Source organism: Mytilus galloprovincialis, chromosome 3 (assembly GCF_965363235.1).
Source record: "Mytilus galloprovincialis chromosome 3, xbMytGall1.hap1.1, whole genome shotgun sequence".
Lineage (NCBI taxonomy): Eukaryota > Metazoa > Mollusca > Bivalvia > Mytilida > Mytilidae > Mytilus > Mytilus galloprovincialis.
In genome coordinates this window covers 66,255,554-66,280,615 of record NC_134840.1, presented here as the reverse complement: position 1 = coordinate 66,280,615, position 25,062 = coordinate 66,255,554, and the positions used below count along the sequence as shown (strand labels likewise).

At 30.7% G+C, this 25,062-nt stretch overlaps 2 protein-coding genes across 5 annotated transcripts in view; one reads left to right on the top strand and one right to left on the bottom strand.

Moving 5' to 3' along the window:
- The window catches only part of LOC143068669 (uncharacterized), a 15,706-nt gene extending 7,849 nt beyond the window's left edge, over positions 1-7,857 (bottom strand). Inside the window, exons 1-6 of the mRNA XM_076242901.1 lie at positions 7,411-7,857; positions 4,786-4,838; positions 4,302-4,374; positions 3,186-3,339; positions 2,448-2,585; positions 98-521 (exon numbers count right to left, since the gene is read on the bottom strand). Of these exons, the coding sequence (XP_076099016.1) occupies positions 98-521; positions 2,448-2,585; positions 3,186-3,339; positions 4,302-4,374; positions 4,786-4,838; positions 7,411-7,669 (1,101 nt within the window). The 5' untranslated portion in view covers positions 7,670-7,857. The remainder of the gene's footprint in view (positions 1-97; positions 522-2,447; positions 2,586-3,185; positions 3,340-4,301; positions 4,375-4,785; positions 4,839-7,410) is intronic.
- LOC143068670 (uncharacterized) overlaps positions 1-25,062 on the top strand; it is a 25,718-nt gene extending 656 nt beyond the window's left edge. Inside the window, exons 1-9 of one of the 4 annotated variants that reach the window (XM_076242902.1) lie at positions 7,876-8,098; positions 8,636-8,749; positions 10,533-10,691; positions 11,101-11,291; positions 12,017-12,116; positions 13,109-13,209; positions 13,729-13,895; positions 22,953-23,093; positions 23,744-25,062. In XM_076242902.1, the coding sequence (XP_076099017.1) occupies positions 8,021-8,098; positions 8,636-8,749; positions 10,533-10,691; positions 11,101-11,291; positions 12,017-12,116; positions 13,109-13,209; positions 13,729-13,895; positions 22,953-23,093; positions 23,744-23,850 (1,158 nt within the window). In that variant the 5' untranslated portion in view covers positions 7,876-8,020 and the 3' untranslated portion in view covers positions 23,851-25,062. Of the gene's footprint in view, positions 1-7,875; positions 8,099-8,635; positions 8,750-9,928; positions 10,075-10,532; positions 10,692-11,100; positions 11,292-12,016; positions 12,117-13,108; positions 13,210-13,728; positions 13,896-22,952; positions 23,094-23,743 lie in introns of those variants that run through there. The other 3 variants (XM_076242903.1, XM_076242904.1, XM_076242905.1) reach the window with 3 other exon arrangements.

The following is a 25,062-nucleotide window of genomic DNA, read 5'->3' as shown; positions in this document are numbered from 1 at the left end:
TGATGAGATAGATATTTTATTCAGACAAGAAATGACAATCTATAGATATCTATCATCGATCAGATTCCCTGTTCTATCTTAATGTTAAGGTATTTACATTTTCTTTATCAGACATCCAGTCAATGCTTTTCTTTTTGGGGCTTGGACATTCTGCTCGAATACTTGGTCGTCTGGTAACCTTTTCCTGGACCTGTATGCTACGTAATGGGTCACTCTGCTTTCTAATAGCCTGGTCCTGATTATCTTTTGATACAAAGTTCATTGACTTCTTGACACTTTTTTCTTCTTTTTTCATTGGTTTAATATTATCTGAACCCGATCTTCTCCTGATTGTTTTATTCTCAGAATTACTGGAAAATCGTCTAACGGCCAGTGTTGGTATTTTTCTTTTGATAGGTTCATATCTTTGTACAAATGTCTTCAAAGGTGAAAAATTCAAAGCTTCATTTGCTGAAAGCCTTTTATCTGGGTCTTTGTCAAGTAATCTGGTACACAGATATCTTATAGTTGTTCCAAAGTGACTAAAATAGAAAGTAAAAGTCATTGTCACTATGATGTCATCCTGAACTCAAAATATGGTAACTTTCATTGATTTGTTTTGCTCCCTGACAGTGAGTTATATTTATATTCCTTATAAATGAAGGTTGCTTATCACATGGTTTTTAACCATTTTAAATTTTGGTTAAAACCTCAACTATTGTCTTAAATGTTTCAAGTCTTTCCTGGTGTGGCTTATATTAACCATTGGCTGAATCAAATTTGACCAAACATTAGAGAAAACAAGAATGTGTCCATAGTACACGGATGCCCCACTCGCACTATCATTTTCTATGTACAGTGGACCGTGAAATTGGGTAAAAACTTTAATTTGGAATAAAAATTAGAAATATCATATCATAGGGAACATGTGTACTAAGTTTCAAGTTGATGTAACTTTAACTTCATCAAAAACTACCTTGACCAAAAACTTTAACCTGAATTTCGCACTATCATTTTCTATGTTCAGTGGACCATGAAATTGGGGTCAAAACTATAATTTGGCATTAAAATTAGAAAGATCATATCATGGGGAACATGTGTACTAAGTTTGAAGTTGATTGGACTTCAACTTCATCAAAAACTACCTTGACCAAAAACTTTAACCTGAAGCGAACGGACGCACAGACAGACGAACGAACGGACGCACAGACCAGAAAACATAATGCCCCTCTACTATCGTAGGTGGGGCATTAAAAAATCATTATACTCTTATACCAAATTTAATTCAATATCAAACTAAGCCCTGAACCTCTCAGACAGTTTAAAATCTAACAAACGAATATTGTTGTTGAAAAGTTTCATGTTTCAACATGCAAGAAAGTAGTGCTATGAAGCTAATAAATATTAACAGATTCTGTAAATTTGCTTTTATCATCTATCTTTATATGCTGCATAGTGATGAAGACAGACTTATCAGAGAATCCTTGTGATTATGGATGAGTCAAAGATATTTTTTGATTTTTAATATATGTTTATAAATTCTATAGGTGTCATACCACCAATTACTCCCTCAAATTTAGAACGTATGTGAAAGTAGGCCTACTCGGACAAAAAATAGTGCATTTGGTGTCATTGTTCACCTGAACTAACCACCAAATTTGCAGAAATGAAACTTTTGTTGAAAGAGAAATATATAAAGACCATTTCAAGCCAAATTTTACCTGTCTAGGAGTTTGCATTTAAAATTGAGGATTAATGCGCTCCATGGTATACTAAATTAAGATTTCCAGAAAACCAGAGGTTATTTTTAGTGGTACCTCCTTTTGGGAGCTCTCATCTTTCTTATATGATTTTGAATGTATGTTGAAAATTGGCATGCAGAAAGGTGACACCTGTACAATTCAGAATATACATAGTTTCTATGAAGTTAAACTTTAAGTAAAATATTTAAAAAACTGTGAAAATTGCAAAATTTGGATGAAAATTGGGACTTTTAATTGGTGGTGTGACACCTATAATCAGACAAAATCACTTAGTAATTCATTTTGTAATTATCTCATCTTCAAGAGAGATCTTACAGTAGTATGTAAGTATTCTGCAGTTTTGCAAACTGGCATGCAAATTTGTTTATGTTTATTCAAAATATAAAGAAAATAATCTTAAATTTAGACCTATTTAATATGGGAGACAACTCAGATAATTTAAAAACACAACAATTTATTTTTTCTTTCAATATCTTCTAGTCATTTCATAAATGTTTATTATTCAAATGTCTTTCTGGTCGCATCATAATACTTCTACTCTTTAACCCTACAAACAAAACTACATGCATAAGGATTTGTTTCTGCTTGAATATAATCTCCGTGACATGATCTTACATTTTTGAAAAAAGCATTCTGTAAATGACAAAAAAACAAGTATAATTTCATACAACCTTCACTGAATCTCCTTTATAAAGTGTACTGTACCTTGGCAGAGGATCAAACTGGCCTGTCATTATCTTCATCACTAGAGAATCAAAATCCTTGGCATTGAAAGGTACATGAAGGGTACACATTTCATAAAGAACACATCCAAGAGCCCACATATCACTTTTGTGGTTATATCTGATATTGTTAAGTAAAAATCAACAGTAAGCACTAATTTCATTTAGATTTTTATATTTATAGGGAAATTATGATTACAAAAAACATTATATTTTCCCGTGTCTCTAAAATGCATCAGTTATTTTTAAAACTGTAACTTGAAGTAAATATCCCCAGATTATGGCACTGAAAAAACAGTTTCTGTTTTCACTCCATTTTATTTCTACGTTAGTGTCTTTACATATGAATTTATTCACCAATTCCAGTAGGAATGAGATTTTTTAGTATGAACAACTTCTTTTACCTACAAGTTGTACTTTTGTAAATTTGTAAATACATGTATTTAAATGTTTTAAAAAATTTCAAAACCAACATGGCACCAACATATTACAATGAATTCTGAAATCACAATTTGTCATGAATGCCTAAACTACTGTTAAGAATAAAACTATTTGTTGGAGAAAAGTTTATATTGCATTGGTATAAAATTTTGATGTTGCCAACTTTGGTTACCGTGTAATTTTTTCTATTTTTGACCTGTTAGAAATTCATGTATAGTTTGTTTACTCAACTTATTTATGATTGTGGCAGTATTTCTAGTTTTAGCATAGTCAAGAATACGGCTTTTTCTGGCATATTTCTGGGCTTAGGTAGAAAGGTGTTCCAATTGCTGTCATAGCACAATCAGCACTGTCTCTTAAAACCCTGGCTATTCCAAAATCACCAATCTTTACCACATTCTGTGATGTAAGAAATATGTTCTGTGTCTTCAAGTCTGCAATAATAAACAGATATCAATACTAATGGTTTATATGAATGATAGGTAAACAAAAAAAGCTAGACCGAGCTAAAAGCCAATTCTCAATTTTTGTAGGTGCTGGGGGAGGAGTTGTTTCAGGAGTTGGAGTTGATTTTTTGTGTCCCCATCGTAGGGGAGGGGGCATGAAGTTTTACCCAAAATTAGTTTTTGTTCTCTAACTTTGGTTTGCCATCTCGTGTTATGTCCCTTTATAAATTCAAAAATTTGTAGTTTCTGCAATTAGGTGTTGATCATACATTATAATTTTTGTAATCTCTTCATATCCTCTGTACCTGATCTTCAAACAGGAAAATTAAAAATAAAAACATCTTATTATTGTTACCCTTTATAAATATTTGATTGACATAAAGTAGTCATGTAACGTTGTTGGTTACATGAACACATTCTATTATTTCTGAGGAATGTTGACTTCAATTTCCAAGGTTAATACTAATACTGATATAAAATCCATTATCGCTATTTTGTGCATTTTTCCTTTGATCTTTTTTCGTGTTAATTTTTCATATCATGCTACTTGCTTGAGATGGAAAATTATCGCTAGAAGGAGCCACATGGCGTTGCTAATGAAATTGACAACGTCGTCATAATAGCGATAAACAGATTATCATTAGTCATCTCAACTTGATTGCTTTTCTCGCTTTTGCCGTACCGGCTCAAGGGAGAAAATCAATCTTGTTGAGATAACCAACGATAATCTATAAAACTCACAATTTAAAGGAGGACAACAAAAATTACAAGTAAAAAAAGTTTTGAAAGCCTGAAAAAAAACCAGAATCAACATCTTGTTTGAGAATTGATCATTAGAAAATGGACTGGACCAATTGAGTCAAAAGTTTCAATTACATGTATCCCTATCATTCATCATTTTTTTTTCTAACTCAAACTGTCTCAAACTTTTTGTTATCAAATATGAATACCTCTATGTAAAATATTCTGGGAATGTATATACTTCAATGCAAAGCAGATCTGTACAAACCAATCAAGAATTGCCTGAAAAGAAAAATAATTTCATTTTTTAAAACATAGAAAAATGATGACTAGTACATTTGTACTCCTGGACCAGTGTATCTCAAACTGAGGGTCATGTCCTTTTTTTAACATGTTATGGTTACATGAGAGAGACTGTAAATTATGAGTGTATATTATCATGTCTTACATGTAACTTATTCTCTTAAAGATGTTTGTGTCGAAAAAGCATGTACAACTTTAATGTTATAATATACATGATTTAAAACATAAAATTTAAACATGTCAAAAGCTATATAACTAACAGTTAACAACTTTTTTCCTCACATGGTTTCCTTTGCTGAACATACTGAAAGACCAGTGTTAAAAGAAATATACATATTTATGTATTTACAGCTCATGTCAGACATGCATACTATACATGGTTTTGCTTACCTCCTTACCAAAATGTATCCCTTTCTGGTTAACTATTCTTTTGTGCAGATCTCCTGCAAATAAAAAATACCATGTTTGTGATTTCTTTTTATTAACTTTTTAAAATTTAGAAATCATATATCTCTATAAACATGAGGAAGATGACAATAACATACTACAATTTAAATGTCTAATCATGAAAACGAATGGTTAAAAAAAAAAGATAACAAATTCTTTCATATATAATATTTATAAAGAAAACACCATCATGACCATTTAATATATACATGTATGAATCATTATAAACAAAAAACCCAATACACTGATATATGTCTTGCCTGTCATACATGTGCAAGTTTATCACAATTTACAAACTGTAGTGATGCAGCAAATACAAACATCAGTGGTGGATCCGGGGGGGGGGGGGGGGGGGGGGGGGGGGCGACTCCAGGGGATGATCAATGCATTTGAGTGGGGACATGTGGTTGGAACCCCCCCTTTGTCCTGGGTTGGGAAACCCCCTTTTTAAAATGTCTGGATCCGCCCCTGAACATGGTAAAGCAAAACACTTATATCTCACAAGCAAGACAAAACTGATAATAATGGATGGCTGTTTAACATCAATGCATTCTGGTTGGTAGTCCCAAACAGCAAAGGAGTAATGAAATAAAGCACCTATTTTTCAGAAATATTACGGAAAATTGAGAAGTTACCATATACACATGATACATGTATATATGTATATACTGTAAAAGCACAAATTTTCGTGGGGGATTTAATTTAATTTTATTTAATTTGGTTTATTTCGTGGATAAGAATTATCTACGAAATTAAAACCCCAACGAAAATTTAACTGTAGATTTACATTATTTTATGATCTGACTAAATCTTATTGACATTATATAATTGATGAACATAAATGCAGACAATGAAATAAATAGGTTAATTGATTAGACATGATATTCAAAGGTTTTCTTCAAGTCAAATGATAATCCTAATCCTTTGTTTGTACAGTAATTAATAATCACCAAGAACTGTCAATCAATGTCATTTAACAGTCTAATGGGTCTGTAATACCCTCAAGTTGTAATACATTTATTACACAATCATTTTCCTTGGATAAAACATCAAAGGTGTGTAACAGCCAATTAGATTAGTGTGTGCAGGTTACAACATTTGATTAGTGCTTACTGTTACTATGAAATGCAATTATTGATTTTTCCCAATGGCAAAAGTTCACATCAGTTTTATTGAGTATTGTCAATTATAAAGTGACATTTGTATAATTTTTTTCTAAACTTAAAAACCACGAAAATTAATCCCCACGAACTTACTTTTGGATACAAAACCATGAAATTTTAACCCCACGAAAATTAATGTTTATACAGTATATGTATTCCTTCACATGTCCAAACTATACTATCAAAGGTACATAAAAAAAACAAATTTCATAATTATCAAGGCAACAAGGTATGACACATTTGTGTATAATTTTGGAAATTTTTTAGATTTTCCTTGTTTTACATGTACATCAATATTTAGGTACAAATGGACAATGTACATGGATACATGTGCTGGATTAGAGAATTACTTTTTTGTTAGCACCCAAGAAAAACTTTATATTTGGTTAAAATATATGTCAATTGTTGTTTAATTTCGAAACTTGTCCTAAATGTAATAATGATACAATTACCAAAGTACACTTATGTATGTTCATGAACTATTAGATTAAGAATAAATCACGGACAGATTTAAGTTAATGAATATTTATCATTCATTGGTTCATGATCATTCTGGTCTATTTTCTGATCATAATATTGAATGGTTCTTAATTTTTTTTCATGAATTCATCAATACGTTAATATCAGCCATGAGCAATTCATAGACATTTCACAGGCATGACAGGGGAAATGAACATGATGAATGTCCAATCTATCCCCAGATTTTGGGATGACAATCGCTTTATTTCCGCCCATGATAATCTGGTTATGCAAGTATTTATTTTACACTTAGTATTTACTAAAAACAAGTTTCAATTAGTTTTATTTATATATTTCATGTATTTCCACAAAACATTTTTAACCACGCCACATTTTTGCCACTGTCCCATGTCATAAGCTCTGTACCTGGTCATTGTTAGTCTTGAATGCTTTTTTTAATTTTAGTTTATGTTCATTTTTATCATGTTTATGTTTTGGAGTTTATTTAGGCCAAATAATTGACATCTTGAAAGGCTATTTTATTTTTTGCTTTCATGTCTTACAGTCAGACTCACTCAGTCTCTATTACAGTGTAGCAAAAAATAAAATAATCTTTTAAGTTATAATTATTTTGGACTAGAATTAAGTGTGATGTCCATTTTCACTGAACTACACATTATTGTTTAGGGGCCACTGACGTCTGCCCTTCAGGTAGTCCAAATAATTATGACATCTTGGAAGGCTATTTTAAATTTTTGCTTTGACGCCTTCCGTTGATGTAAAGCCTTTTTAAGATGTCATAATTATTTGGACTACCCTTCAGGTACACATGTACAAATGTACACTGGGATTTTCTTGCTCAGTGTTGAACCCACTGGTACTCTTTGGTCGGGTATTGTTATGATGAACATTTAAATTAATAGCTAGTCATTAAGTCAATATATACCTCCATCTGCATATTCCATGACTATTTTAAGAGACCCTTCGTCAACAAAGGCATCAAGATATTTTATAATGTTGGTATTTTTACATCTTGCTAGAATTGAAACCTCTGTCAAAGCTTGATCAAGTTCACCTTCAGACATTTTTAGAATTTTTACTACTTTGATCACACATTTTGAATTATCTTTTTTGTTTCTTGCAAGCCATGCTTGGCCAAAAGTCCCACTGCCTATCAAATTTAGCAATTCAAAGTTTCCCGCCATCTTGTCACTATTTTGCTTCACTTTTCGTTTTTAATTTTATCGAACTTTGATTTGAAAGGATTTTGGTGGCATGACACCTTCACTCAAACACTTTGTTCAGAGCTTAAACACCAGTCGATAAGTCTCAACTTCATACACAGGTGATGATTGCTCATTTTCCCCCTCAGAATGGTTTCAAGTAAATGTCTAGGAAAAGACCCGAGGCAAAAAAATAGAGATAATCCGAAAAACTATTGAAGGGAAACAACTCATTTTATTTAGAACATATTTATAATGTTCAGACCAGCAGCATTTGGAATTTAGTGGTGTTTACTGCCTAAAACAAAATAAACTGTACATCCAATTGGCACTATGGCTTCAGTTTTGACACCATTTTCACCACCAAACTGGTGTAACAGACTGTCACACATTCCTAAATATTTTGTGAGGGTAAGCATCTAGTAGACTAGTATCTAGTCAGATAGTACAAATGTACAGATAAAAAAGTTTAAAAGATAACAAACACAAATCAAGGAGAGGCTTTTGCTGGTTAAGGACTAATGCTACATGTAGTCCAAATAATTATAACACTAGAATGATGTTCATGTAACCCAAAGTTTTTGACAGAAATGCATTGAACTCAAAAGTTGTCTATCAATGCTATATATATTGCTGCACACATGATACATAAGCTACAATCTCAGCTTCAATATTATAAAAAAAAAAAAATTAGATATGCCTATTTTTGTTTCAAAAATGTATAAAAGCAGAATATTGAAACATGTACATGTTAGATGCAGTCAGTTTGGTTCAAAATCCAAATAAGCTAAAAAAATGTTGTTGATGTATTATTTTCTTGCAAGTCTATAATTCAACTCATTTGAATTTGTATTAATATATGTTCTTTTACTAATTGGATATGTATGTTTAGTATGGTATAAAAAAATATAAACACTTGACCAAAAGATGTCTTTCATTTTTTTTAAGCTTGGTAATATGAATACTCCAATCCATGAGTGGAGACTTCCAAATGTACCAAGTGGTTTTAAAGTTTACATTAAGAGAGATGATATGACGGGGTCAACATTGTCAGGTAATAAGGTGTGTTGATATTGACAGGGTCAACATTGTCAGGTAATAAGGTGTGTTGATATTGACAGGGTCAACATTGTCAGGTAATAAGGTGTGTTGATATTGACAGGGTCAACATTGTCAGGTAATAAGGTGTGTTGATATTGACAGGGTCAACATTGTCAGGTAATAAGGTGTGTTGATATTGACAGGGTCAACATTGTCAGGTAATAAGGTGTGTTGATATTGACAGCGTCAACATTGTCAGAGGTAATAAGGTGTGTTGATATTGACAGGGTCAACATTGTCAGGTAATAAGGTGTGTTGATATTGACAGGGTCAATTTTGTCAGATAATAAGGTGTGTTGATATTGACAGGGTCAACATTGTCAGGTAATAAGGTGTGTTGATATTGACAGGGTCAACATTGTCAGGTAATAAGGTGTGTTGATATTGACAGGGTCAACATTGTCAGGTAATAAGGTGTGTTGATATTGACAGGGTCAACATTGTCAGGTAATAAGGTGTGTTGATATTGTCAGGGTCAACATTGTCAGGAAATAAGGTGTGTTGATATTGACAGGGTCAACATTGTCATGTAATAAGGTGTGTTGATATTGTTACCTTTATCTTGACTTTGAATTTTTGTCATATTTTGATAAAAAGTAAGGACATGTGGTCATGATGGTATGATACTCAATGAAACAACATTCAACCTAAGACCAATTGACATGGATGGAAACACCTATAATTTGCTATACAGCTTTGACAATTAGCAAATCCAAAAGCAAGCTATATGATTACTAAAAAAACTTGCATATCAAACAAGAAAAAAAAAATGAATTAACAAATGGCAGATTTTTTTGAATCTGAATAACATTTAACTTTATTAGAAAAACATTCATGACAGAAGGGAACAATTTACAAATACAGCTTATTTACCATGTTTACTTTGGATAGAAATAAAAAGCATGTTGGGTTGATATGGTTTAAACATGTTTGTAAGTGGTAGATCCTCCGAAATGGACAGTAGTCATGGTGTAACAGCATTACATATCCAACTTAAAAACCAGTTGAAAATAGGCTTAATCATCAGATATGTATCATGTTATGGCAATAAGCACAAATAAAAATGAAAAAGTTTTTATTGATTATACCAGACACTTGACAATATATGATATAGAAAACACAAACAAAACCTAATCAATTTCTTGAAATAATAAAGAGGAGTAGTTAAAAAGATGAGAAGAAATGAGCAAAAATAAAACTTTTGGAAATAATTCTTGAATATTTGGAATTCAGAAATTATTGCATGGTTTTTATTTATGCAAATAATACAACTGGGTGAGCAGATGGTGAGTATCGCAATAATTAGAACTCAAATTTTGATATCTGATATATATAGTGCTATGCAGATTTCACATTATCTAACATGCATTAATAAAATTGAGAACAGAAGTGGGGAATGTGTCAAAGAGACAACAACCTAACCGTAGAAGGTCACCAATAGGTCTTCAATGCAGTGAGAAATTCCATCACCCGGAGGCGTCCTTCAGCTGGCCCCTAAACAAATATATATACGGTACTAGTTCAGTGATAATGAACGCCATACTAAACAACAAATTGTACACAAGAAACTAAAATAAAAAATAATACAAGACTAACAAAGGCCAGAGGCTCTTGACTTGAGACATTCTTTAAAAATTGAAATAAAAAATGCATGCAATTATTTCTGAATTTACAGCATATATCATGTATATTTTGAACATTAAATTTTTAGAGAGGTACTGAATTATCAATGGCTTCTTTCCAGGTCAGAAAACTTGAGTTTTTATTTGCTGATGCCATTGACAAAGGCTGTAAGAATGTAATCACTTGTGGTAGTATTCAGTCTAATTTTGCCAGGTCTACAGCAGTAGCTGCAGCACAGCTTGGGTTGAAGTGTCATCTTCTGTTAAGAAGTCCAGAAGTGGTAAGGTGATTGTATTTATAACTTATTTATAAAAAAAAATAGGGGGATGACGGATTAATAATGCTTAGAAAGAGGTACTGTCCTGTGTCTCTCAGCCTTCTCTGTGTTATATAAACCTATTTTCATTATTAAGTTTGTAATTTTCTTTACAAAAGTTGGATATTTTTTTAACAGATTAATAAAAATGATGAATGTAACTTTATAAAGACAATCAATATTTAGCTATTGATTTTATTTGATTTGATTAGTGAAACATCATTTGACCTTAATTGAAAATTTACAATTGTTCAAATAAAGTTGTTTGTTAACATGTGGAATATTTTGTAACATCTCATATACCAACTATATGTTTGAAATCCTTTTACAAGAGAAGAATTAAACTGATTTTGTAAAGTAATTTCTTTGACAGCCTTATACAATGGAATCAATAGAAACTAAGACGGGTGAACTTAAGTACAAAGATTGCAGTGCTAATGTAACATTTGAGGGAAATGTTTTATTGGACAAAATGAGTGGTGCTAGTATGTATTTGATACCAAAGACAAACAAATATGTGAAAGACATAAAACCAAGGATGGAAAAACTAGCAGCACATATCAAGTAAGTTTTTACAGTGATACCTTTCCTGAAACCATAGACATTTATCTTTTAAGAGGTTCCAAAAAAATTATTTGCATTTCATCACATATTTCCATTAAATTGAATTGGAAAATTTGAGGGTCAAATCTTTTTTGATAAAACCCTACAATAATTTCTGGACCTATGGGCAGTATGTGTGAAAATACGGACTCTCAAACAGAAAAATGACAGATATAACATGTAAAAAACAATCTCTGTGTTTATATAAACCTACCTGGAGGGCTATATTTATCTTCAGCTAACTAAATATCAATTTTATTGTACAAAAACTTTCATATTTCAAAAAATTCCTCATATCCAAAATGTGAAACTAAACTTCTAACTGACATGATTACTTTAAAAAAAAAGTCATCACATTTTTTCCCTTGTGCAATCATCATCCACTTCCTCACACCTGGAACTAATGATATATACACATATATCATGTATAATAATAATCTGTTTTTAAAAATGTTTCACAGGCACTTGCCCTTGATATAAATATATTCTATACACCTTATATTAAGATATATCATGTATATAGGACATTTGTTTTTAGAGACAAGTGCTAGTGACATGTTAAAAATAAAAACCACAATGAATTTCTCTACATTAAATTTCATGTATATCAAACAGAAATCTAACTGCTATAAATATGGAAATTATGTTTGGAGTTATCTCCCATTGACAGTTATTTTATTTTCTAGGAATGAAACAGGAGAAGATTCTTACTTGGTACCCATTGGTGGATCAAATATTGTTGGATTATATGGTTATCTTACAGCATTCCAAGAAATGATTTCTCAGGTATTAAAAGATGTAAATACATGATAAGGCCAAATAAAAAAGTATGTGTGGTTCCAGTTACATCTGAAAAAAAGTTAGGGTAGGTAGGTAGGGATTTTTTTTATTTTATGTTTTTTTTTTACATTGAGTCTATGGGAGCAACATTCTGAACTTTAACAGTGCTTAATGAAAAATGACCATAAAATCTTTAGGGTAGGCTATTTTTAAGCCGAAAAAGTAGGGACGGTAGGGTTACTGGAACCACACATATATTTTTATTTGGCCTAAGTGTTTCTGTCAAAGAATTGGTTAAGCATATACATATGATACTAGATGATTTTATATTTAAAACTGTTTCTATCTTGAAAATAAACCATTAATTATCTTTTTGATAAAGTCTAGTCCTTCATAGTTTTTGAGTTTTAGAAAAGCTGTGAGAAAATAAATATCTGTCAGTCGCTTGAGTGAGAGTATAAAATAAGATTGATTTTTTTTGTGTTTATCAAATGCCACTTTTAATCACCATTTTTTGGCTATTTCTTGGAGGCCAGTTTTTATTGGTGGAGGAAGCCGAAGTGCCGGGAGAAATTCACCAACCTTGATAGGAAAACTTACATTCCCAGTCAATTAAGATTGGAGTCAAGTGCACCAACACTAGTTGGTTTCGAACTCACAACCTCAGTTCTGCTTGGCTAGTGATTACAGCAGTAACTATTTAGACCACTTGTCCACAAAAGCCCCTATAAAATAAGGAGATGTGTTATGATTGCCAATGAGATAACTATTCACTAGGGATCAGATGACGTGAATGTTAGCAACTATAGTTCCCTGTACACCCTTCAACTATGAGAGACATTTATCAGTTTCAGACTTAAGGAAGAAAAAACAAAAAGCATATTGTATTGTCAACATTTTTTAATCAACATGTAGTGTTTGTATTTGGTTTATACAAATGTATTTTGTATTAAAAAAAATATGAATTCTGTCTTATTGGTACTATTGACAATTTCAAGGGACTTTTAGAAGATTTTGATGATATTGTGTTTGCCTGTGGAAGTGGTGGAACAGCAGCAGGACTTTCTATAGCTAACTATCTAAACCAATCAAAACTCAGGTAATGTTATATTAAACTGCTTAAATCATTAAATTTTAACTTATTGAGGATAGATATGATACATAATGTAAATGAGGATAGGTTCTGTCATTGCAGCATAAAAGTTGTAGTAAATGTTATTTGACTGTGGAATCCCTATTCAATTTTATTTGTAGAGAAATATGAAACTTTTAGAATTTTATGATAAAAGGTCTGTCCAGTACGGCAAAAATAAGTTGATGTGAGATGACCAATGAAAATCTGTGTATCTCTCTTTTGAAAGAAGGACAAAAGGTACCAGACGGACAGTCAAATTTTGGCTTCATGATGATGTTGATGTTTACCTTGAAAACGGCACATGTGCCCTTAGTTTCTAGTGTTGATTTTTCATATCACTCTACTGTTCTGAGCAGGAAATAATCAGTCAGTAAGATAAAAGGAAAATTTCGTAAAATAGAGATAAACGTATATTTCAACAAATCAAGTTTTTATCAATTAGTTATATTTATCTTAAGTTACCCAAACTTTTTTTTGATACAGAATCCATGCAATAACTGTTTCTGATAACAAGCAATCATTTATTGATCACATCAACGACGCATTAAAAGAGGTAGGACTTGGTGATTCGGTTTGTGCTGATGACATAATAGATATTGTTGATGGTTACAAAGGACTTGGGTATGGTTTATCTACTCCTGAAGAACAAGGTTTGTTAATAAAATAAAAATATATATTGAGAGACAAAATTTCAGTTTGTAGTTGTATATTAAGTGTCAAATGCCTTTATTCCTAAATAGTATAGAACTATTGGGTTCATTCTCATTTATCCAACTTTTTAAAATTTTAGGTTGTAAAGGTAAAAAAAAAAGTTGGATAGATGGGATCAAAAGTAATCAAGAACAAAGGGTTTTTCAATTAGAGTTTGGGTTGAATGACAGGTGAAAAATAAGACTGAAAATTATACCCGGATTAAATTTTCTGTAGTATTATTTAGCATAGCATGTTAAAAAGTGCAACTGACATTAAGTTAATGTGATTTTAATCATTTGAAAGTATTTTCAAGTTTTTTAACCGTTAATTAGAATGTGAACTGGATAGAAAAATATCAGTTGCACTTTTATTCATGAAGAGATTTTTCAATGATATGGAGCTTTTTTGTATAATAGATCCTCTTCATTCGTTTTTTTCTGTTCTTCTGACCACATGATCCAAATGGGACAAAATATAAGTTGAATACGTTTTACTACACAAAGACTGAACAGAACAAAATCCAAACAATATACAATGTATATCTATACTATTAAACGTTCTATAGGTACCACGTATAGTCGCATTAACATCATCTCTTATGATCATTTCATTTGTGTTATTTTGGGAGAAAAACGAAAATGAAGGCGTCCGGATATAAAATACAAGTTTATTAATAAATCACAAACAGTTCCGTACCATTTCGCTAGCTTCCCTAGGCCAGAGGTCAATAAAATGTCTGCAGCAGTACCTAAAGTGTTGTTGTTATAAGACTCTCAACATTATGAGTTTATTTCTAGAAATAAATGTTCAAATAAACGCTTACATTATTGAAATTAATAGAAAAAGGTGAGTTTTTTTGGGGAAAAAAAGCAGGAGCTGGGCTAGAAAAACAATGGTCCTGTCCCAAAGCACCTATAACTTTCGATACCTTTTCTGAAATTCTCCAGTCATAAAATCTTTTATAATATAATATATCAATGACCGCCGTGGATTGATTAGTGAACTAAGAATTGATAGTAAAAAGCAAATACACTTTATTTTGGCAGATTTAAACGATTTCGCAGGTGTGTTCTAGTACATATATGTAAATATATAAACACAATCAAAAGCAATTCAAGCACATTGGTTATAAAATACTTGCACAGAAATATCAATAGCACACCGTGACTAAATGAATATTCAGTAGATTCATTTTTTAAAATGTTCATATAAAAATATTACTGATTTGTGGGTTTCTTCTTTATAATTGATGAAACATTTATTTATTATTTAATATATACTAAAAAAAGTTTACTATCCCCTATTTTTACATAATATTTTTTAGATAATATAAAAACATACAGGAACAAATTTACTGTCAAATTTTAGAAAGACACCTTATTATTACTAAACAAACAACCCAATAATTAACAAAAATAAAAAGTTGGCTAAATGAGAATGCCTTATTTTAAAAAGTTGGATAAATGAGAAGACACCAACTATTGAAACCAGTTACTTGCTTTTACACTGATTGTCATTTTACTTATCTTAGGGCTTTTCCAGAATTAATTGAATCGAAAAGTTTGAAGGGACTTTCATTAAAACTAGATAGGTGATGGCTATTTTTGATGGATAGCCTTAACAATTATATGATATCATCAATTAAATTTATTTTTATGCATTGGCGGTGTTAAATAAAAAGTTATTACTAGGAAAAATACTCATAAGTCATGAAGAATTCAGTATAACCTCAAACAATTTTTATCATCAGATTTTGTTAATAGAGGCCTTAAAACTTGACTCTATTTTTAAAAAGTTTAGAAAGTATAAAAAAATCTTCTGTCTAAAACACGTGTTCATAGATATCTTGTAAAAATATGGAAAGATGGAAAGTTACTGATAATCACTGTGCTTAAACGGTGGCAGATTCTATACTTGTTGATATTTGATTCATACAAAATGTACCTTTTGCGACGTTTTTCATGCAGAATGTAAATATTTATAGGATTATTGAAGAAAGAAATAACTAACAATTACCATAAATTTGTTAATATAGAGTTCACTAAAGCGCAAGGCCAACTTTAAAAAATGCATAAGACGTTTGTAACTTTTTGAACGAAACTAAGCAGACTGTCCATAACTTTACTTTCAGATGTGGGTAACTTTTGATTTAAAATTTTAAGAATTATAATTTCAACAAGTAGTAGACATTAACATCATATTTGAAACCTTCACGGTCGTTTATACTACTCATTCACCACCAAATGTGATTTTATTAACGCATCATACTTACACCACAGAAGTTTTATGTGGGGTTTGTGGTACTCGATCCTGGTTATGGTTTAAACTTTTATTAACTGATGTGCATCTTATCGACGTTTTCGATTTGCACCATGGCTTTGTCATACTCTTTCAATATTTTAGTTTAATTATCTGTTTGCGGTTTATTTACACCTCTGTTTCTTTTTATGTGTATTTTGATGAATACTCTTTAAAGGGAAACTTCGCAAAAAAATCAAAAATTGATATTATGTTCATTCTGTATAAAAATGCTCAAATTCTTAGATATTAAAGTTTTAATCCGCTAGATAAGCGATCACCATCGATTTTAAATTTAGAGTATCAATTCTCTGCGTTCGGCCATTTTGTCTTCTTTCCCGATTTATAACAACGATATGTCTATAAACCACAAAGGAACATAACTACAGTAACTGATGTAGTCGTAATTGCGTGTCAATATCTTGTCAATCGTACGGTTGTTTTATCCGACTCACTAACTTGATACGGAGAATATTCTTATTTTTCAAATTACCATGGTCTGTTGTTTTTAAACTGTAAATATTGGAATTAAGTAAAAAGTCAAAGTTGAAATCATATATAAGTGTTCCGTGAAAATTGTTTTCGAAAATATAATTTGATAATAATTCTTTAAAGTAATAAACTTTTTTTCAAATAAATTCTGATCTTCCCTCATCCGATCACCAGCATGGGTATAGGTATTACTTACAAAGGTATTGCGAGGGGTGTGAGGTGACACGTCCAGGTATTCAAGCGATTGCCTGTCGGGCTTGCAAGTTCATGCATCGTTTCACTTCTGCAGGTATTAATCACTGTACACGGCCGATCACTTCTAACTTTCCATTTTGAACTATCAGATGCATAATAAACAACTCTGTCTTACTTGTCATTACTAAACTCATACGCTTGTTTATAAATAACATGTCTGGTGTAAAGAATATTATTCATAAAAATATAAATAATACCCAAAAAATAAGATTTGATGAAATTAAAATCTATTTAAATATTTTTTCCAAGGGTGAATTTGGGAAAATGTAAAATATACTCATTGTCAATAGTGAAGGACAGATTGGAACATACCAGAAATATTGATTTAAAAAAAATGTACGCACTTGTCGACGATTCCTTTATACGACTGGGTAGAAAGTTACGGAACTATAGCGCAATTTAAAATATAAACATGTATAATACATTGAACATAAGAAAAAAACATATATTTTGAATAAATTGGGGTAAAAGTTTTGTAAATAGACTAGTCCACGTATGCCAACAGTATGTAATCATCGAATGTCGATAGACTATTTTATACCAGAAGAAGAAGAAGAAGAAGAAGAGAACCAATTTGATTTAAATACAGGTTGATGTATAACTTGCTTTTGTTCCTCGAAGTTGTGGACATAGTAAAATCACAGATTTATTTTTCAATAAGATTGTTCTCGAACAAAGGAAGGAATTCGTCATCACAATTGTTATATATGCAACTGGACGAACACTAATCATCCCCAAGGGATGTGAATATTTTGCTGGGAAACTATTGAGTATCAAAGTTTCAAAAAAATTGACTTAATTTCGGGATTTATTTTCTTTCTTGGTATTCAATAACAGAAAAAAAGAATAAATTACTTGTCCGCTAAATAGGGGTATTCTTGTCAGATAAAAGACTTTTAGTTATATTTAAAAAATAGGGAAATATGACATTAAATTGGTTCTGTCTTTTTTTTAAACATCGTTAAAAAGTTGTGTGTCAAAGGTGAACGCCACAAGAACCCTGTAATACTAGTACGAGACGGTATAGCATGTAAACATTCCTTCTCAATAATATGGTTGTATTGGTAATCTTTTCATACAAATTGACAACTCATAGTCCGATATGCATGTAATATTTGCCACATGACGCCCATAAGTCTTTCTACCATCATCATCTTATTCTTTGATATTGCTGTAAACATCGATGGTTCACACCCAAACAAAATGGGAGTAATGTACCTTGAGAGCTTCTCCGTGTTATACACTTGTGAAACTTAATATATAGACGATATTTCTGTATAGAAATGAATCTACATCTCACAAACAGGATTTTCAAATAACGATTTTGAGTTATCACCTTACAAACGAATGTAGGACAGAAAGTCACAAGACAAAAAGTCAAAGACAAAAAGTCAAAGACAAAAAGTCACAGGACAAAAAGTCACAATTCATTTTTTTCTGAATATTTTCTTTGAATAAAAAACACTTATTTCTACAAAAATATTTTTGTATTTTCCTGGAACTATTGTATATAAACCAACTTTGTAAACAAAGTTTATCCAAAAAATATCAAAGATGATCAAATAATTGTTAAAAAAACAAAATGCCAACGTGGCTTTGCACTTAAATGGCTTCATGGTGCCAAGAAATATACCCTTTGCATGATGAAAATTAAATAAATCCTCATTTTTCAAGTATAATGACACATTTCCTAAACTTAAATATGAACATTTGTATAAAAAAGCAAATATTTCAAGATATTTCTCTTATATATTCAAATAATTGTCAACAAACTTTTGTGACTTTTTATCCTGTGACTTTTTGTACTACCAAATTTGTGACTATGTCCTGCGACGTTTTGTTCTGTGACTTTCTGTCCGTTTACCTTACAAACCAATATAAACGTATAGCAAGATATAACCATGAAGGAATTTAGTTTTTGTCAGACGCAAGAACTCATCACTATCATAAACGTATACGTATATATGCATGCAGTTTCAAATATCAAGAACAAGCGGTTGATGTCGATAGTCCGTTTTCTAACTGTTCAGAGTTAGACACGTCACTTGTCCATTCTTGGAAGCCTTCATATTCCCCGTCCAACGATGGGAACTCTTTCTGGTTGTGTTGACTATAAATGCTTGTATGGTAATTCTGTCGTTTATCTGTACAAGTGGTTGCATTTCCTCTCCTTTCCCAACAAACAACTAACGACACGCTTCTAGTCTGCTTTCACTGGAGCTCATCCTCAATGGCGCTTATACGTCAGGAAACTTACTTGTATACTAATAATGATTGTTTCAAGAACAACGATGCAGGGACGAACTATTCTAAATTCGTCAATATCAGTTATGCATAACTAAAATATAAGTTTTATTACAACTACTGTATTGCTTATTTGGATAAATGACGGCTATCATGTTCAACATTGCACAAATATTATCATAGAATTTTTTAAAAAAATGTACAAAAATCCTCAAAAAAAATAATGCCTAGAAGCAAGGATTTGTATAGTAAGATCTTACTATACAAATCCTTGCTAGAAGTAGCTTAGATAATTAGTATTTTTTTCACAAAAAGTTCGTGTAAATAATTGTCAAATGAATTTAATTATGTAAAAATGAAATGTTAAAAAGAAACTAAAAAAAAATCATGCATGTTGTATGTTGTATTTTTTTCAATTAAAAATTGCGATAGTTTTATGAGCATTTAAACACAGCCAGATTTGAATGCAAGTAAAGAAATTCCGGTAGAGTCAATGATATCAAACAGATGTACAATGGTATATCAAATTGGGTAATATTGCATTTAGTTTTTATTAAACTTTAAGATAAAAACTACTATTTTTTACTTCATATTTGAATCTTTACGCCAATTGCCGCTAAGAAAGTAATCAAAAATTGTTTCCTTTTATTTTATCCACTTTCAAAATTACGAATCTGAATTTTATTTTCAATTATTAATTTACACAATTTAATTATTGTATCTTTATTCTCATCGTGTATTAAATCTTAGTGTATTGAATATCAGCATACTCTTTCTAATCATTTCTGTTTATCCTTTCCAAATAACAACATTCATACCTGTGTACGCTTGAACTCACACCTGCGGCTAAATAGCTACAAGGTAAACGAATTGACCTCAAGCCGAGAAATATACAGTGACCTTTACAAAATAATATACACGCTCTGCTCACACATTAGTTGCATTGAAATGATTATCAAAACAATAACAGTAAATAGAACTGAAATATTTTCAGTTCAATATCAGTAAAAATGTTCAATAAATATTTTATGAAAAAAATCTCAACAATAATTAATGAAATTTATTCAAAAACATTACTAAAGATAATTTTTTAGGAGTTTAATTCAATCAATACAAAACGGTATATGCATATTCATTTTCGTTCATTCTTATATTGTGGTTAATAACTACGACCATTCGTCATCTGTGCGCTTTTAATTACGTATATTGTCGATAAGCTATAAGAGTTAAACAGATTTTATTTTTTCCCAGAATTCAACAAATCGGGCTAAAACGTCACGACCCACTCGAGAATTCAACCAAAAAATTTACAAATACTTGATTTTCTCCGTTATTAGAAGGAATATAAATTTAAAACTTTGCAAATGTGTTTTTTATGTTAAGATGAACATATAATTAGATGATAAGTAAAAAATCGCGGATTTCCCTTTAACGCGGCTCGGTATTTATACATCCCACCAGTAAGTTATAGTGTAATGTTTTTTTAATACGTTTCCTAGTATGTTTTTTTTATTTCTCTTTGTATGTTATCAGGGATTGATAAACTATTAAATTACCCTGTTGTCTTAGTATTTTCATCATACTGTGAAAGTACTTTTATTTGTGGTTATCAATTTTTATGGTTTGAGCAAAATGTGGTGGTTTTCTAAAATTGTGGTTTTTAAGTTTTCTGAGATAAAAAATCAGAAATGGAAAAGGAACACTTCATCATCGCATATCATCAATCATCGAGTGTCTGACTTTCATTCATCAAAAATAATTTTTCATGATAAAAAAAGTCGTACAATTTAGATTGTTTAAAGTAAAATATGTAAAATTCTTGTTGCATGTTTAGTTCAGAATCCCATCCATGAAAACTGGAAAAATAGCCCCCCCCCCCCCCCCAAAAAAAAAAAAAAAACAAAAAAAACAAAGAGAATAATATAGTGCTGAAATATGATGAATATAAAAAAAAAATGGACACAAGATATATAGAATAGAGAATAATGGACATTAAATGTAAAAAAAAAATTGATAAAAATTACTTAAAATATTAAAGAATACAGAGATGAAGGATTATCATCCAGACCTTCATGTGACAGCAACCTGTCAATGGTTTGTCACCAAAAAAATCAAGTGAAAGATTTGAATCTTGTAAATAATCATACGTTGTTTAACGACCTTACGTTATGATTTGTGGGACATTGCAAATAAGGTGTTCATTTTCATTTACTTGTAGGTCTTTCATTACTGACAACTTTAAATAAAAAAATTTAATTCAATTATTGCTTTAGGAAATTATCTCATTCATCTATGCTAACACATTGTCTCAATTGGAGGAAATTGCAAAGTGAACACTTTAAATATTGCACACTTGTTATCAGAAGTGATGACTCTAATTAAATTGAGTTTGAAAAATCAGCAGATAAATGGGGCGCAGGACATTTTAGCAATTTTTTTAAAACTACTAGAGGACATTTAAGCGCCGACATTAGAGCCCATTTTAGTACGGGTTTAATTCATTCACCTGTATTATCGATAGCCCATTTTAGCAAAAACTTACCTTGTTGAATAAATGCTTGCCTCACTATAACCATGAACAGTAATTTATTCTGGTTTAATGTTTAAGTTGTTTATATGTTCATCATGGAAACACAATAAGAGATGTGTCCAATTTGCAGATTATCTAACTGAATACTATGTAACTAAAGGTTCTATGTTCCCACTTGAGCTTTGCATGGGCAGAAGTTCCGTGTAATTCAAAGCGAACAAATAATGGTTCAGTCTTTCCATGTCCATTATAATGAGCAATTTTATAGTTGTCACCCAGCTATTTATGTTTTTCTATATCCTATTATCAAATTGCAAACAACATATATAAAAATATGAGGTATAACCGAATTTGCTCCACAATCTAGACAAGAGAAAGAACAGTTCGTAATGCAAATCAACAGTATTGTGCAGGGGGTATATCCTGAGCCCATTACGTACCTTCTTTATGATATGAATTCCAGGCTAGAACGGACTGTTATCAATTTATTTTAACCTTTTAGACTTTTAGACTTTTAGTGCTGTATTTAAGCTGGAATATAAATTCTAGACAAGAAAGGAATTCAACATTTGAATTAATCTTTTAGACTTTTTAAGTGGTGTATTTTAATGGACATGATATATTTTATAATGTGCTGTCTTGATGATTCTATTAAAGTCTTTTATTTATTATATATCATTAGTTAAAAATATTTCGCCAAAATGGGCATTGACAATTTTAATTTTTCGCAAAAATGGGTTAAAAATCTTGTGCTAAAATGCGTTTTACTTTGGTGTTAAAACGTCCATTTTTTTTTGCTAAAATGTCCTATCAATGCGCTAAAATGTCCTCTGCCGGATAAATGATCATCAAAGGCGTTAATTTGGCCATAAGCTTGTCACTTAAAGAAAAACAATAACGTAAAAAAATGGTTCAAATGTACTTTCAATTTTTTAATTAATTCATTTGAAATAAAATAGTAATAAAGCTTAATACAATTTCTTATGTATGACAATTACGAAGATGGAAAATGAACACTTCATCATCACATATCATCAATCATTGGATGTCTGACTTTCATTCATCAAAACTAAATTTTATGAGAATTAAAAATCTGGTCAACAGTTTTATAATTAGTTCAGAAAGCCATTCACAAAACCATGAAAAGCAGTAGCCAAAGAATGAAATTTAATAGTACTAGTAATTTTTTTTTTAGAATTTATACAGTCCGTGAGTAGAAGTACTGGTATTATATTAGATCCTTGTTACACTGGTAAAGGAGCAAATGGGCTAGTGCAAGAACTTTCATCAAATCCAGATAGGTTCCAAGGAAACAGAATTTTATTCATACATACAGGTAAATACACGAAACCAATTTCCCCAAACAATAACAAACATCTAGAAATAACAGAGGACAACTTCCTGACTGGCTTATTTGAACTGAAACTTTTTTAAAATTAATAAAGTGAATCATTTGGTGATACAGGTATATAGTCTATACATTTATAAGGCTATATGATTTTAGCAGATCTTTAGTGTATGTGTTTGTACCTAAGATCTTCAGCCTCTTATTTAACCAATTTCACTTTGGCATATAGATAACTCTTTATAGATTTGTTCAGTCATTAAATACCTTTCTGGATTTACCTTCGGCTTCATCAGGAACATTAAATGCTAGAGCTGTTAAGATATGCAAAAAAGTTAGAGCTGTATGACCTTTATCATGATTAGCAAAAGCAATCTTTGGTAAATTTTTCTGCTGAGAGTTGGAACCTTAGTTTTTTAATAATCTATTTAGATCTTCAGACTTTCATTTAATGCTGAGTAAAATCAAATTTAGAGTGGTTTTCATTAAAAAAAAAAAGCTCTTGTCCCATAACACATAACGTTATGAAACTTCCTCACGTTATTGCTGTGAACTCAATTTGTATATACTAACAGGTATTCAAACTGACTTATGAAATAATGTCAATTTGATTATAAATTAAAACCAAAAGATTTTTACAGGTGGAATTTTTGGTTTATTTGATGGAAAGATGGATTCCTATTTAAAGCAGAGAAAACATCCAGAACCTGTGGTATTATGGAAAGAACTAGATGACTTGTTGATATAGATTCATAAAAAAATATTAGATACCGGTATTATAAAACAATTTGATTATTTGTTGATCACTGTGATAATTATTAATGATTGATTTTACATATTGATATTTTATTTTCTGGATTGCTTTGGCCTTTGCAATGTCTTTATCAGGTTTTTTGTGTAGAACTTTATGTCATTTCAAATGCCTGACATAAATGCATTATTTAAAAGTTTGATGAATGTACTGCCATAAGCTAAGGTAAAGATGTTAGGTTAGATTGATTGATTGTTGTTTAACACCACTTTCAGCACTTCTGGCTATTTCATGGAGGTCAGTTTTATAGGTGGCAGAAGCTGGACAGAACGATCCTAATTAATTAAGATTAGAGTCAATAAATTTGTGTGGTAATCAACTTTTAAGCACACAACTCAGTGCATTAATTGTTATGGGGAATACTGACTGATGGAAGTATAATAAGTGAAAATTATTAAAACAAAAGAATTATTAATAGAAAAAGTATTCATGAATAAGGAGAAAAGTTTGAGATGACAAAGTTTAAAACGACAAATTTTGTTCCTTAATTTGACTGATATTTTGAGAATCCTGTGGAAAATACCACAATCTATTAGTTTTAACTACATTTCAGGTTTGTCAAAGACTATTGTGGTATCTATTGTAAAATCTTGACTGATGATTGTCTTGTGTTGTGTCACTGAAAATAGGCTACATTGAGATGAGAATTCACAATATTTTTTATGCAAATGATATAAGGATCATAGTCTTTGAAAAATATTTCATTCTTTATATGTACAACTATATGTCATTATTGTTTTGAATAATTCTTTGTTACCAAAATGTGTACCAAATTTATGTTACTTCATAATTCTACATAAGTTTACTTTGTTTATTTTATTAGTTAAGAGTTCATTTGACTTTGCAAAGAATTTAATTTTACGTCTATGTAATATTTACTGTTGTTTTTTTACAGCAGTTAAAATGAAATGTTCTTTCAAAGTCAAATAAACTCGTAAATTTTATTGACTGAGTATTGTTTTGCATATTTTACCTCTTAAAATAGGTTTCGCATAAATCTTTGAGATAACTGGATGTATAAGGTGCAATAATATTAACTATGTAACCTTTGAAAATTAAGTGCAGAGATAGAGATACTGTATCAGCAGAATTTTATAAATTTTGTTAATGATTATTGTATCTGTTTATATTGAAATAAAATTATAGCAA